At 39.8% G+C, this 13190-nt stretch overlaps 1 protein-coding gene across 2 annotated transcripts in view; it reads left to right on the top strand.

Moving 5' to 3' along the window:
- The window catches only part of polr3a (polymerase (RNA) III (DNA directed) polypeptide A), a 55966-nt gene that overhangs the window by 5625 nt on the left and 37151 nt on the right, over window positions 1-13190 (top strand). For both annotated transcript variants that reach the window (XM_058406798.1, XM_058406799.1), the window contains 7 exons: window positions 1868-2008; window positions 2165-2234; window positions 2498-2625; window positions 2873-3011; window positions 8486-8650; window positions 8733-8905; window positions 9050-9161. In XM_058406798.1, coding sequence (XP_058262781.1) covers window positions 1868-2008; window positions 2165-2234; window positions 2498-2625; window positions 2873-3011; window positions 8486-8650; window positions 8733-8905; window positions 9050-9161 — 928 coding nt within the window. The remainder of the gene's footprint in view (window positions 1-1867; window positions 2009-2164; window positions 2235-2497; window positions 2626-2872; window positions 3012-8485; window positions 8651-8732; window positions 8906-9049; window positions 9162-13190) is intronic.

The raw sequence follows: 13190 nt of genomic DNA, 5'->3' as shown, positions 1-13190 counted from the left end.
CCTGCACCTGCACCCTGACACACCTGCACCTGCACCCCAACACCCTGACATACCTGCACCCCAACACCCTGACACACCTGCACCTGCACCCCAACACCCTGACACACCTGCACCCTGACACACCTACACCTGCACCTCAACACCCTGACACACCTGTACCGACACACCTGCACCTGCACCCCAACACCCTGATACACCTGCACCCTGACACACCTGCACCTACACCTTCACACCAACACCCTGACACTCCTGCACCTGCACACCAACACCCTGACACACCTGCACGCTGACACACCTACACCTGCACACCTGCACCCTGACACACCTGCACCCTGACACACCTGCACCCTGACACACCTGCACCTGCACACCTGCACCCTGACACACCTGCACCCTGACACACCTGCACCCTGACACACCTGCACCCTTACACACCTGCACCCTGACACACCTGCACCTGCACCCCAACACCCTGACACTCCTGCACCTGCACACCAACACCCTGACACACCTGCACGCTGACACACCTACACCTGCACACCTGCACCCTGACACACCTGCACCCTGACACACCTGCACCCTGACACACCTGCACCTGCACACCTGCACCCTGACACACCTGCACCCTGACACACCTGCACCCTGACACACCTGCATCCTTACACACCTGCACCCTGACACACCTGCACCTGCACCCCAACACCCTGACACACCTGCACCTGCACCCCAACACCCTGATACACCTGCATCCTGACACCCTGATACACCTGCACCCCGACACCCTGACACACCTGCACCTGCACCCTGACACCCTGACACACCTGCACCCTGACACCCTGACACACCTGCACCCTGACACCCTGATACACCTGCACCCTGACACCCTGATATACCTGCACCTACACCTGCACCCCAACACCCTGACACACCTGCACCTGCACCCCAACACCCTGATACACCTGCATCCTGACACCCTGATACACCTGCACCCCGACACCCTGACACACCTGCACCTGCACCCTGACACCCTGACACACCTGCACCCTGACACCCTGACACACCTGCACCCTGACACCCTGATACACCTGCACCCTGACACCCTGATATACCTGCACCTACACCTGCACCCCAACACCCTGACACTCCTGCACCTGCACACCAACACCCTGACACACCTGCACCCTGACACACCTGCACCTGCACACCAACACCCTGACACACCTGCACCCTGACACACCTGCACCTGCATCCTGACACCCTGACACACCTGCACCCTGATACACCTGCACCCTGACACACCTGCACCCTGACACACCTGCACCCTGACATCCTGATACACCTGCACCCCGACACCCTGACACACCTGCACCCTGACACACCTGCACCCTGACACACCTGCACCCTGACACCCTGACACACCTGCACCCTGACACCCTGACACACCTGCACCCTGACACCCTGACACACCTGCACCCTGACACACCTGCACCCTGACACCCTGATACACCTGCACCCTGACACCCTGATATACCTGCACCTGCACCCCAACACCCTGACACTCCTGCACCTGCACCTGCACACCCACACCTGCACTCCAACACCCTGACACACCTGCACTCCAACACCCTGACACATCTGCACCTGCACCAACATCCCAATACCCTGACACCTGCACCCCAACACCCTGAAACTCTGACATGCTACGCAACACTTAACCCACAACACTTAAATCTCATGTATTTTGTTTTTATGAGGAGTGCATTAGCAGAGTTAATGTTAACATGGCCTGAATTATTGTTCCTGGTTGTCATGGTTACTCTGAACCAGCAGTGCTGACGGTGTGTATGACGTATTGTGTGTATCTCAGGCACGTGTGAAACCTCACCGGACGTTCCGCTTTAACGAGTGTGTGTGTACGCCGTATAATGCTGACTTTGATGGAGATGAGATGAACCTTCACCTGCCACAGACTGAGGAGGCCAAAGCTGAGGCTCTTGTACTCATGGGGGTGAGACACACACACACACACACACACACACACACACACAGTATATCTGCATACAGATACTTTATACACACTTTCAGTATATGTGTGTACACACACACACACACACACACACACACACAATGTAACAACTTGTCTTGTTCTTTGTCTCTCTCTCAGACAAAAGCTAACCTGGTGACCCCAAGGAATGGTGAACCTCTGATCGCTGCTATTCAAGACTTTCTCACAGGTCTGCCTGCCTGCCTGCCTGCCTGCCTGTCTGTCTGTTTGTCTGCCTGCCTGCCTGTCTGTCTGCTTGTTTGCCTGTCTGTCTGCTTGTTTGTCTGCCTGTCTGTTTGTCTGTCTGCCTGTGTGTCTGTCTGTCTGCCTGTGTGTTTGTCTGTTTGTCCGTTTGTCAGTTTCCAACAATATAGGGTTAATTCATTCTGTCCTGTGTGTATCAGTAGGCGGCACTCTTTAGCTGTGTGTGTGTGTGTGTGTGTGTGTGTTCAGGTGGTTATCTCCTCACTCTGAAGGACACCTTCTTTGATCGAGCTAAAGCCTGTCAGATCATCGCCTCAGTCCTGGTGGGCAAAGACGAGAAGCTGAAAATCGCCCTCCCTCACCCTGCTATTATAAAGGTATTTTCTGTCTCACTCTCACTTCCTTTCTCACTTTCACTGCCAGTCTCACTCTCCTTCATCCTACTACTATATTAATGAATGAATGAATGAATTAATTAATTAATTAAATAAAAAATAAGGTGTTTTATTAGAAGTCTATTACCTGTCTCAATTTCTCTCGCACCCTGCTAACATCTAACCTGTCTCACTCTCTTCTGACAGTATGGAGGTCATAATGATTTGATTGTGTGTGTGTGTTTGTTAGCCTGTGTGTTTGTGGACAGGGAAGCAGATCTTTAGTTTGATCCTGAAGCCCAGTAAGATCTGCCCAGTAAGAGCCAACCTGAGAACCAAAGGCAAACAGTACTGTGGGAAAGGAGAGGACCTGTGTCACAACGACTCCTGTAACTACACTATACTGCACTATACTGCACTACACTACACTACACTACACTATACTACACTACACTACACTACACTATACTACACTACACTATACTATATTATACTTCACTACACTATACTATATTATACTTCACTACACTATACTACACTACACTATACTATATTACACTATACTACACTACACTATACTATACTATACTTCACTACACTATACTATACTTCACTTCACTACACTATACTATACTATACTTCACTACATTATACTACACTACACTATACTATACTTCACTTCACTACACTATACTATACTATACTTCACTACACTATACTACACTACACTACTATATTACACTATACTACACTACACTATACTATATTATACTTCACTACACTATACTACACTACACTATACTATATTACACTATACTTCACTACACTATACTATATTATACTTCACTACACTATACTACACTACACTATACTATATTACACTATACTATATTATACTTCACTACACTATACTATATTATACTTCACTACACTATACTACACTACACTATACTATATTACACTATACTACACTACACTATACTATATTACACTATACTTCACTACACTATACTATATTATACTTCACTACACTATACTACACTACACTATACTATATTACACTATACTACACTACACTATACTATATTACACTATACTACACTACACTATACTATATTACACTATACTACACTACACTATACTATATTATACTTCACTACACTATACTACATTACACTATACTATATTACACTATACTACACTACACTATACTATATTATACTTCACTACACTATACTACATTACACTATACTACACTACACTATACTATATTACACTATACTATATTATACTTCACTACACTATACTATATTATACTTCACTACACTATACTATATTATACTTCACTACACTATACTACATTACACTATACTTCACTACACTATACTATATTACACTATACTACACTATACTATATTATACTTCACTACACTATACTATATTACACTATACTACACTATACTACACTACACTACACTATACTACACTACACTATACTATATTATACTTCACTACACTACACTATACTATATTATACTTCACTACACTATACTATATTACACTATACTACACTACACTATACTATATTACACTATACTACACTACACTATACTATATTACACTATACTACACTACCCTATACTATATTATACTTCACTACACTATACTATATTACACTATACTACACTATACTATATTACACTATACTACACTACACTATACTATATTACACTATACTACACTACCCTATACTATATTATACTACACTACCCTATACTATATTATACTTCACTACACTATACTATATTACACTATACTACACTACACTATACTATATTATACTTCACTACACTATACTACACTACACTATACTACACTACACTACACTATACTACACTACACTATACTATATTATACTTCACTACACTACTACACTATACTATACTACACTATACTACACTACACTATACTATACTACACTACACTATACTATATTATACTTCACTACACTATACTACACTACACTATACTATACTATTCTACACTATACTATACTACACCACACTATAATACACTACACTACACTGTACTACACTATACTATAGTGCACTATACTATACTATATTATACTTCACTACACTATACTACACTACACTGTACTACACTATACTATAGTGCACTATACTATACTATATTATACTACACTATACTATACTACACCACACTATACTACACCACACTATACTACACCACACTATACTACACCACACTATACTACACTATTCTACACTATACTATACTACACCACACTATACTACACTACACTGTACTACACTATACTATAATGCACTATACTACACTACACTACACTATACTACACTATACTATACTACACTACACTATACTACACTACACTACACTATACTATACTACACCACACTATACTATACTATACTACACCACACTATACTACACTGTACTACACTATACTACACTACACTATACTACACTATACTATACTACATTATACTACACTATACTACACTACACTATACTACACTACACTATAGTATACTACACTATACTACACTGTACTACACTATACTACACTACACTATAGTATACTACACTATACTACACCACACTATACTATACTACACTACACTATACTATACTATTCTACACCACACTACACTATACTACACTACACTATACTACACTATACTACACTACACTATACTATACTATTCTACACTACACTATACTACACTACACTATACTACACTATACTACACTATACTATACTATTCTACACTACACTACACTATACTACACTACACTATACTACACTATACTACACTACACTATACTACACTATACTACACTACACTATACTATACTATTCTACACCACACTACACTATACTACACTACACTATACTACACTATACTACACTACACTATACTATACTATTCTACACTACACTACACTATACTACACTACACTATACTACACTATACTACACCACACTACACTATACTACACCACACTACACTATACTACACCACACTATACTACACTATACTACACCACATTACACTATACTATACTACACTATACTACACCACACTATACTACACTATACTACACCACACTATACTACACTACACTACACTACACTACAATATACTATACTACACTATACTACACCACACTATACTACACTGTACTACACTATACTACACTACACTGTACTACACTATACTATACTACACCACACTACACTACACTGTACTACACTATACTACACTACACTATACTACACTATACTATACTACATTATACTACACTATACTACACTACACTATACTACACTACACTATACACCACACTATACTACACTACAATATACTACACCACACTACACTATACTACACTACACTATAGTATACTACACTATACTACACCACACTATACTATACTACACTACACTATACTACACTACACTATACTATACTATTCTACACCACACTACACTATACTACACTACACTATACTACACTATACTACACTACACTATACTATACTATTCTACACCACACTACACTACACTATACTACACTACACTATACTACACCACACTACACTATACTACACCACACTATACTACACTACACTATACTATACTACACTATACTACACCACATTACACTATACTATACTACACTATACTACACCACACTATACTACACTATACTACACCACACTATACTTCACTACACTACACTATACTACACCACACTACACTATACTACACCACACTATACTACACTACACTATACTACACCACATTACACTATACTATACTACACTATACTACACCACACTATACTACACTATACTACACCACACTATACTACACTACACTACACTATACTACACTACAATATACTACACTACACTATACTACACTATACTACACCACACTATACTACACTGTACTACACTATACTATACTACACCACACTACACTACACTGTACTACACTATACTACACTACACTATACTACACTATACTATACTACATTATACTACACTATACTACACTACACTATACTACACTACACTATACACCACACTATACTACACTACAATATACTACACCACACTACACTATACTACACTACACTATAGTATACTACACTATACTACACTGTACTACACTATACTACACTACACTATAGTATACTACACTATACTACACCACACTATACTATACTACACTACACTATACTACACTACACTATACTATACTATTCTACACCACACTACACTATACTACACTACACTATACTACACTATACTACACTACACTATACTATACTATTCTACACCACACTACACTACACTATACTATACTACACTATACTACACCACATTACACTATACTATACTACACTATACTACACCACACTATACTACACTATACTACACCACACTATACTACACTACACTACACTATACTTCACTACACTATACTATACTACACCACACTACACTACACTACAATATACTATACTACACTATACTACACCACACTACACTGCACTATACTACACTACAATATACTACACTACACTATACTACACTACACTATACTATACTACACTATACTACACCACATTACACTATACTACACTACACTATACTACACCACACTACACTGCACTATACTACACTACACTATACTACACTATACTTCACTACACTATACTACACTACACTATACTACACTACACCACACTACACTACACTATACTACACTACACTACACTATACTACACTATAGTATACTACACTATACTACAGTACACTATAGTATACTACACTATACTTCACTACACTACACTACACTGTGCTACACTATACTACACTACACTATACTACACCACACTGTACTACACTACACTATACTACACCACACTATACTACACCACACTATACTATACTATACTACACCACACTATACTACACTACACTATACTATACTACACTATACTTCACTACACTATACTACACTATACTATACTACACTACACTACACTATACACCACACTATACTACACTATACTACACTACACTACACTATACACCACACTATACTACACTGCACTATACTACACTACACTATACTTCACTACACTATACTATACTACACCACACTATACTACACTACATACACTACATACACTACACTACACTATACTATACTATACTATACTACACTATATTACACTATACTATATTACACTATATTATACTACATTATACTATACTACACTACACTATGCTATATTACACTATACTATATTACACTGTACTATACTATACTACACTATACTATATTACACTATACTATATTACACTGTACTATACTATACAACACTATACTATATTATATTACACACTATACTACACTACTCTATATTGTGCTCCCATGACACTTCATTGTTGTTCTTTATTCTTATTAAACTGTAAGATACTCCTGCTATACTACCCCACACATCTACTACATTATCATTATACTTCCACTGTACTAATAAGTATAATAAGTATCTTATTATTCTATCCTATGTTATATTGTTACTCAGTACTCTGTCCAACTATATTCAGATGTGTATATACTATTACCATGCTGTACTTCCAGTGCAGTGTAGCGCTGTACTCACTATACTGTCACCATACAGTGCTATTGGTAGTATAGTATGCTATGTGTAAAGTACTGTGGAACACTCTCAGTATACTACAGTGTCTCTGCTACAGTTCCACAGTGTATTTAATGTGTGTGTGTGTGTGTGTGTAGTTGTGGTGATCCAGAACAGTGAGTTACTATGTGGCAGTATGGATAAAGGCACACTGGGTTCTGGATCAAAGAACAATATCTTCTACATCCTGCTGAGAGACTGGGGTCAGGTGGAGGCAGCTGACGCCATGAGCCGCCTCGCCAGAGTCGCACCGACATACCTCTGTAAGAATCCTGTGTGCGTGTGTGCTTATGGTTACGGATATTAGTACATGTACGCATTTGTGTGTGTGTGTGTGTGTTACAGCTAACCGTGGGTTCTCCATCGGGATCGGGGACGTGACTCCTGGTCAGGGTCTTCTGAAGGCCAAACAGGAACTGCTGGACGCTGGATACAAGAAGTGTGACGAGTACATTGAGGCCCTGAATACAGGAAAACTACAGCAACAGCCAGGCTGTACAGCTGAGGAGACACTGGAGGTAATACACACACACACATTATTCCGTTTGTATCTGTGTGCATGTGGTATTTATGTGTCTGGGATTGTTTGTCTTTGATCCCTAACATACATTAAAATATTTATGCGAGTATGACCATATATCATTGTGTGTGTGTATGTTTAGGCGCTGATCCTTAAGGAGTTGTCAGTAATTAGAGATCATGCTGGCAGTGCATGTCTGAGAGAGCTGGATAAGAGCAACAGTCCTCTAATCATGGCTCTGTGTGGCTCAAAAGGTACCAAACACTGTCCACTCTACAGACACTACACTAGACCATTACTATACTATCACTATACTCACACTATGCTATACTATCACTATACTCACACTACACTATACTCCCTCTACACTATACTCCCATTACATTATACTCCCAATACACTATACTCTCGTTACACTATACTCCCGTTACACTATACTCATACTACGCTATACTCCCGTTACACTTTTCTCGTATTACATTATACTAACACTATACTCCCATTACACTATACTCCCACTACACTATACTCCCGTTACACTATACTCCCATTACACTATACTCCCACTACACTATACTCCCTCTACACTATACTCCCTCTACACTATACTTCCATTACATTATACTCCCAATACACTATACTCTCGTTACACTATACTCCCGTTACACTATACTCATACTACGCTATACTCCCGTTACACTATACTCCCACTATACTATACTCCCGTTACACTATACTCCCACTACTTTATACTCCCGTTACACTATACTCCCGTTACACTATACTCCCACTACTTTATACTCCCGTTACACTATACTCCCGTTACACTATACTCCCACTACACTATACTCCCACTACACTATACTCCCACTACACTATACTCCCGTTACACTATACTCCCGTTACACTATACTCCCGTTACACTATACTCCCGCTACACTATACTCCCGCTACACTATACTCCCGCTACACTATACTCCCATTACACTATACTCCCACTACACTATACCCCCGTTACACTATACTCCCGTTACACTATAATCCCACTATACTATACTCCCGTTACACTATACTCCCGCTACACTATACTCCCGTTACACTATACTCCCGTTACACTATACTCCCACTATACTATACTCCCGCTACACTATACTCCCACTATACTATAATCCCGTTACACTATACTCCCACTACACTATACTCCCGTTACACTATACTCCTACTATACTACACTATACTCCTGTTACACTATACTCCCACTATACTATACTATACTCCCGTTACACTATACTCCTGTTACACTATACTCCCACTATACTATACTCCCGTTACACTATACTCCCGTTACACTATACTCCCGTTACACTATACTCCCACTATACTATACTATACTCCTGTTACACTATACTCCCACTATTCTATACTCTCGTTACACTATACTCCCACTACACTATACTCCCACTATACTATACTATACTCCTGTTACACTATACTCCCACTATTCTATACTCTCGTTACACTATACTCCCACTACACTATACTCCCACTATACTACACTATACTCCCGTTACACTATACTCCCACTATACTATACTATACTCCCGTTACACTATACTCCCATTACACTATACTCCCACTATACTATACTATACTCCCGTTACACTATACTCCCACTATACTATACTCCCACTACACTATACTCCCGTTGCACTATACTCCCACTATACTATACTTCCATTACATTATACTCCCATTACACTATCCTCTCGTTACACTATACTCCCGTTACACTATACTCATACTACGCTATACTCCCCTTACACTTTTCTCGTATTACATTATACTAACACTATACTCCCATTACACTATACTCCCACTACACTATACTCTGCTACACTATACTCCCATTACACTATACTCCCACTACACTATACTCCTCTACACTATACTCCCTCTACACTATACTTCCATTACATTATACTCCCAATACACTATACTCTGCTACACTATACTCGCTACACTATACTCATACTACGCTATACTCCCTGCTACACTATACTCCCACTATACTATACTCCTGCTACACTATACTCCCACTACTTTATACTCCTGCTACACTATACTCCCTGCTACACTATACTCCCACTACACTATACTCCCACTACACTATACTCCCACTACACTATACTCCCACTACACTATACTCCGTTACACTATACTCCTGCTTACACTATACTCCCCGCTACACTATACTCCCCGCTACACTATACTCCCGTTACACTATACTCCCACTATTCTATACTCTCGTTACACTATACTCCCACTACACTATACTCCCACTATACTATACCCCCTGCTACACTATACTCCTGTTACACTATACTCCCACTATTCTATACTCTCGTTACACTATACTCCCGTTACACTATACTCCCGTTACACTATACTCCCGTTACACTATACTCCCACTATACTATACTCCGCTACACTATACTCCCACTATACTATAATCCCGTTACACTATACTCCCACTACACTATACTCCCGTTACACTATACTCCTACTATACTATACTATACTCCCGTTACACTATACTCCCACTATACTATACTATACTCCCAAGTTACACTATACTCCTGTTACACTATACTCCCACTATACTATACTCCGTTACACTATACTCCCGTTACACTATACTCTCCTATACACTATACTATACTATACTGCTACTCACTATTCTATACCGTTACTATACTACTACACTATGCTCACTATACTATACTATACTCTGTTATATACTCCCACTATACTCCTACTACTACTACTCCCACTATACTATACTATCCCATCCTACTCCTGTACTATACTCCGTTACACTATACTCTATACTCACTACTGCTCCACTCTACTATACTCCTGCCACGTTACACTATACTCACTATATACTCCCACTACTATACTCCACTCTCCCGTTACACTATACTCCCACATACTATACTATACTCGTTACACTCTCTCCCACTATGTTACACTATACTACCACTATACTATACTCCCACTACACTATACTCCCGTTGCACTATACTCCCACTATACTATACTATACTCCCGTTACACTATACTCCCACTATACTATACTCCCACTACACTATACTCCCGTTGCACTATACTCCCACTATACTATACTATACTCCCGTTACACTATACTCCCACTATACTATACTATACTCCCGTTACACTATACTCCCACTATACTATACTCCCACTACACTATACTCCCGTTGCACTATACTCCCACTATACTATACTATACTCCCACTACACTATACTCCCGTTGCACTATACTCCCACTATACTATACTCCCGTTGCACTATACTCCCACTATACTATACTATACTCCCATTACACTGTACTCCCGTTACACTATACTCCCACTATACTATACTCCCACTATAGTATACTCCCGTTACACTATACTCCCACTATACTATACTATACTCCCGTTACACTATACTCCCACTATACTATACTCCCACTATACTATACTCCCGTTACACTATACTCCCGTTACACTATACTCCCTCTATACTCCCACTATACTATACTCCCGTTACACTATAATCCCACTACACTATAATCCCACTATACTATACTATACTCCCGTTACACTGTACTCCCGTTACACTATACTCCCACTATACTATACTCCCACTATAGTATACTCCCGTTACACTATACTCCCACTATACTATACTCCCACTATACTATACTCCCACTATACTATACTATACTCCCGTTACACTATACTCCCACTATACTATACTCCCGTTACACTATACTCCCACTATACTATACTCCCACTATACTATACTCCCGTTACACTATACTCCCGTTACACTATACTCCCACTATACTATACTCCCGTTACACTATAATCCCACTACACTATAATCCCACTATACTCCCGCTACACTATACTCCCGCTACACTATACTCCCGCTACACTATACTCTGTTCTCCCACTGTACTGTCACTGTGCTCCATCTCATTTCTGTTGCCATCACTGTCATTACATCTAGAATACTCCTTACTTCACTTCTAATATATATACTATTACATATAAATATAAAAATATATAGAATACATTAAGGATAAATATATAGTTTTGTAATTTAATTTAGTAATTTATTGTTATTTCTAGTTATTTAGTTATTTTTTATTTTCATTTTTCCCCTTCCCTTTCTCCGTTTCTCTTCTTTTGTAAAGCTGCTTTGAGACAATG

Source organism: Hemibagrus wyckioides, linkage group LG13, assembly GCF_019097595.1.
Source record: "Hemibagrus wyckioides isolate EC202008001 linkage group LG13, SWU_Hwy_1.0, whole genome shotgun sequence".
Lineage (NCBI taxonomy): Eukaryota > Metazoa > Chordata > Actinopteri > Siluriformes > Bagridae > Hemibagrus > Hemibagrus wyckioides.
This window is presented reverse-complemented; position numbering and strand designations above follow the sequence as displayed.